Raw genomic sequence first — 5,078 nt, 5'->3', positions numbered from 1 at the left:
ATTATTGAACAAGTGGAACAAACACAATTAATGGAATGCAGTGTTTAAGAAGGAACTGCAGATGCTGGAAAATCGAAGGTACACAAAAATGCTGGAGAAACTCAGCGGGTGCAGCAGCATCTATGTAGCGAAGGAAATAGGCAACGTTTTGGGAAATATCCAGAAGCCGCATCTTGCGATGTGTGTTTCATAAACATGAAAATCTTGCAGCTAAAATAAACATGGAGCAAGGGGATAATAACGTGAACCTCTCAGGTTGCGCAATGATGAGAGAAATGATGACAGGTTTCAGACTGAAAAAACAGAAACCAGTGGTTTAATCATTATTGTAGATATTATAGATATTACTTTCTGGGTTGAATCATCCAGATAGCACGTCACATAAATGTTCTCGCTTTACGGCGGTACACGTGAGAATTATTAACCAACCGATGCCAATATCGGTATGTTCCAATGGGTAGGCGGATACACATTGCATATTGACATTTAGTTTAGTTTAGTTTAGTTTAGTTTAGAGATTTAAAAAACCCAGTCCCAGACCGTATTTTTGACGGGAATCTCTCTGACATCACTAGGACCCTTCAGTTCATACTACTCCAGAATTAAGCAGAAGTGATTTGGAATTGTGAAACTCATCACGTCATCTGACCATTGGTATTGCGTATCCTTGTGAGAGGCGCGGATGAGTTTACTATAATTCGACCGCGCATGTTCTTCAATGACTAGAAGGTCTTCAAGCTGAAACATGGAGCAGATGGGTTATTATGCAAACATTGATGCCGTTCACCCCAATGAACAGAATAGAGACGGTTGCCGGCCGGGAAAGCTGAATACAGGTGGGCTCCTTGGTGTTTTGTCTTTATTCTGTTCCAGCGATTGAGTTGGCATTCAGTCGAAGAAGGGAGAGATGAGGGTTGATTATTCTCTGCTTTGATCTTGTATAAGCGAGCGCCATTATAGGTCCATTGGGATCCAGTGTCAAGAATGTGCAACACCTCTATTCCCCATCGAGTTTAAATATCTATCCTACTGTGGGTTCCCATATTGACGAATCGGGTGTTGTACAGTTTACACATCCCGGTACTAGCAAAACACCTTTGCCCCGTCCTCCGGAGTAAACAAGGAAATAAATTCCGATGTTTTCTACTGATGTTTCCCTCACCTACTTGATGAGGTGTCCTTCACTTGCACTTTGCAGACCGTGGCATGAAAGCGGAGGACCGTAGCGGACACAAACTCTCCGCCCCGTGCGTCTACTCTCTGCTGGGACTCAGCATCGTTTTATCGGCTGCGGCTCTCTGCGTTGCAGTTACTTTGTGTAAGTTGTGGGGAAGAAATCTCTAAAATGTGAAGCTTGTCTTATTGTATAAAATATCAAAACGAACAAATGTGCAGATAATTATTTGATTGGTAATTGTTGGGTCAACCTTCGTGGTCCTGATATTAATTGAGGGACAGGCGGGCGGGGGCGTGTGCAGTGAGCTGAACCACATCAGGGGAATATGAGAATTAAACTCATTGTGTCATCCCCAACATAGATATTTTTGTAGTTGCCACTTCTTTCCAATGTCCTCTCTGTCTTCCTCTCCCTCTCTTTCTCGCTCTCTTTCTTTTTCTCTCCCTCTTACTCTCCCCTATCTCGACGCGCTCAGAATTAATCTGAGTAAAAATGGAACATGAAACTATTTAATCTGTTGCCTTCTTTTCCAGTAAGCAGCTCAGTGGCCGGGCTTCAGGTTGAAGTTTCACATCTAAAGAGTAAGTTGTATAGTTATCAAAGAGAAATCTCAAATCCAATAATTTATATGGGGAATTGGTGATATTGAGAGGGGGGTCGCTGCAACAAGCACTTTCTCTCCCCTATTCTTCTGGCTACCAGGACTACCAGGCTTTCCTGCTACCTTGGTAGCGTTGGGATATGAAGAGGCGGAGGCAAATCATTACGTTTCGTCTACCACAAACGGTCCTTTTCAACGCACTCGATAATCAACGAAAATGATTGTGCTCATGTTCACTATGTTTCCATTTTTAATGATACCCTTGTAGTTTTTTATTGCTTTCCCAAGTCCAAATAATATGAGTATAATACAGGGCCTGTCGCACGAGCATGCGACAAGCGCGACCAAACCGGAAGCGGCGGACGCGCGGAGGTCGAGTGATCCCCGTACAAGTTGACGTGAATTTCGAGCGAAGTCCGCGGGGTTCGCGCTAGGCGTACGCCGTCAAGACGCTGCGTACGGCGTCGAGGCGGCGCGTACGGCGTCAAGACGGTGCTTACGGCCTCAATGCGGCTGCGGGCCGACAGGCCGTCGCCGCGCGGAATTTTTGAAGACGCTCAGCTTTTCGGAGCCCCCCGCGATGTCAGGACCAGCTCCGCATAACTCCATACGGCTCCGGCGATCGAAGTGGGACCGGCCCCGCGAGGCCGTAAGGCTCAAGCGACCACGTTAGGTTGCGCTTGCCGCATGCAGTCGCATGCTCGTTGGATATGCCCTTTCTTTACAGTGCCAGAGACCATTGTTCCATCCTTGCGGCGAGTGCTGTCTGTACAGAGTTTGTATATTCTCCCCGTGACCTGCTTTGGTTTTCTCCGAGAGCTTCTGTTTGCTGCCACACGCCAAAGGTTGGAGGTTATTTGGATTGGTAAAAATGTAAAAACATGTCCGTAGTGTGTGCAGGATAGCGTTAATGTGCGGGGATCGCTGGGCGACGCGGACTACGTGGGCCAAAGGACCTGATTCCCCGCTGTATCTCTAAACTAAACAAAATTAAAATCGCTCTCCAGCCCGTGAGAAAATCTTTCACACCTGATCTCTGTTTCCAGCTGGTTGACGAATTTTCTGTTTGTCCAATGACTGATAGTGATATTCCTGGATTATAATATTTATCGTAAGTCTTTTGTTTGGGACCAACGTTACCGTTTTGTTGAATTCTACTTGGGAATATCAAGTGCATTGCCTTCAGAGAGACCGCCAGTTCATTTAAAATAGAAAAACTCCATCATGTTGGTCAGTGATGATTGCCTCTGACATGCCTCGAGTGCCTTTCTGCAGGCAACCCGGATCATGTGCATAGCATTGATATTTCTAGAGACTGACCCCACCATTTTAGTTGAGTGCAGAATATACAACGCGGAAACAGAGTCTCTGAGAAAACTAACGCAGTTCACAGGGAAAATTTTCAAACTCCGTTCAGACAAGCACCCGTAATCAGGATCGAACCCGGGACTCTGGCGCTGTAAGGTAGCAAAACTACCGCTGCGCCATCGTGCCGGGATAGAAACATAGAAAATAGGTGCCGGAGGAGGTCATTCGGCCCTTTGAACCAGCACCGCATTTCATTGTGATCATGGCAGATCGTCCCCAATCAATAACCCGTGCCTGCGTTCTCCCCATATCCCTTGATTCCACTAGCCCCTAGTGCTCGATCTAACTCTCTCTTAAATCCATCCAGTGATTTGGCCTCCACTGCCCTCTGTGGCAGGGAATTCCATAAAAGGTGTAATGTGGAATTCATTGTTTTGGTGCTAACTGGTGGTGACCTCTTTGCTCGTGTTTTAGTGTGATCATATTTCTCACACGTTCCCCAGTGTCTCGCTCTTCAGTGCGTGAAACCGTGATCTGAAATAGGCGTTGGTTTAGTCCAGGCGAATGTCTCGATTGTTAAACCCAGAAGCACGGAACCGGCAGATGAGCCCCCCCCCCCCCCCCCCACCCCCACCCCCACCCCCCTCATCGCGCTCCTCCAGATATTGTCTCTGACATTTACTTCCTTATCTTCACAGAACTGCTGAGTTGCCCTCACGGATGGGTCAACTTCAAGCAAAGCTGTTATCTGTTTCCTTCAAGCTCACAAACCTGGGAGGAGGCCCAGAAATCTTGCATGTCAGCGGACGCCCACCTTGTTGTCATTAATAATGCTGAAGAACAGGTAGGCGTTTATCCGTGATCCCGCTTGACGGCAACTTTGCCTGCTCAGCGGTGTTGCCATCCACAAAGTTTAGTTTAGTTTAGAGATATAGTGCGGAAATGGGACATTCGGTCCATCGAGTCGGCGCTGACCTGCGACCCCCGTACATTAATGCCCCTGTCCCACTTAGGAAACCTGAACGGAAACCTCTGGAGCCTTTGCGCCCCATCCAAGGTTTCCGTGCGGTTCCCGGAGGTTTTGTCAGTCTCCCTACCTGCTTCCACTACCTGCAACCTCCGGGAACCACCTGCATCCTTCGGGAACCGCACGGAAACCTTGGGTGGGGCGCAAAGTCTCCAGAGGTTTCCGTTCAAGTTTCCTAAGTGGGGCAGGGGCATTAACAACACTACAATTGGACATACAAGGCATCCATCGCTTGTAATTCTCATGATGCTACTCCGACCAGAGTCACTGCCCATGGAATCTAGGCCATGAGTTCTCACTGGCCAATGTTCACCCAGATAGTAATGTAGATTAAGACAGATCAGGAAATGACGTACATGGCGACCAGGTAAAGTTCCTGCTCTCATTTAGGCCAACATTCTTGAAGCCCCCATCTTTGAAAACGGAGAAAACCTTACCAGTGGGGGCAGTACCAAACACTTCCCATATTATATCCCTCTCGCTTATACCCGAGGGACATACAGCTCTGTATACATAAATGGCTGAATGTCATAGAGCAGGTGATTGATTGTAGTGTTTGTCACTAATGCTGCCATGAACTGTTGTTCCCACATATATTAAAACATTTTCGTTTCCATGACAGGACTTCTTAAAGAAAAAAGATCGTGTCCGTCGCTGGATTGGTCTCACTGACAAAGCCTCTGAAGGTGACTGGCGCTGGGTGGATGGAACCGATTATAAATCCTTTGCAAAGTGAGTTACTTTCCAGTGGGACGTTCTATTTCACCTCTGCGGTGCTGAATGTGAAAGAAAAAACACAATGTGTCACACTGTCCCACACACACTATCCTACACACACTAGGGACAATTTACATTTATACCAGGTCAAATAACCTGCAAACCTGTACGTCTTTGACTGCGTGAGGAAATCGGAGCACCCGGAGAAAACCCACGCGGTCACGGGGAGAACGTACAAACTCCGTACA

At 47.2% G+C, this 5,078-nt stretch overlaps 1 protein-coding gene and 1 long non-coding RNA gene across 2 annotated transcripts in view; both read left to right on the top strand.

The window, feature by feature from the left end:
- The first annotated feature begins 680 nt into the window (after positions 1–680).
- Positions 681–5,078, top strand: part of LOC116966134 (hepatic lectin-like) — a 335,697-nt gene continuing 331,299 nt past the window's right edge. The window contains exons 1-2 of the mRNA XM_033012325.1: positions 681–836; positions 1,199–1,318. Coding sequence (XP_032868216.1) covers positions 746–836; positions 1,199–1,318 — 211 coding nt within the window. The 5' untranslated portion in view covers positions 681–745. The remainder of the gene's footprint in view (positions 837–1,198; positions 1,319–5,078) is intronic.
- Positions 1,711–4,839, top strand: LOC116966136. The gene is made up of 3 exons (XR_004409903.1): positions 1,711–1,758; positions 3,785–3,930; positions 4,736–4,839. It is a non-coding gene; the product is annotated as an uncharacterized LOC116966136 (long non-coding RNA).

Source organism: Amblyraja radiata, chromosome 35 (assembly GCF_010909765.2).
Source record: "Amblyraja radiata isolate CabotCenter1 chromosome 35, sAmbRad1.1.pri, whole genome shotgun sequence".
In the NCBI taxonomy this organism is placed as follows: Eukaryota; Metazoa; Chordata; class Chondrichthyes; order Rajiformes; family Rajidae; genus Amblyraja; species Amblyraja radiata.
The sequence above is the reverse complement of the archived record's forward strand: the minus strand, read 5'-3'. Positions and strand labels throughout refer to the sequence as shown.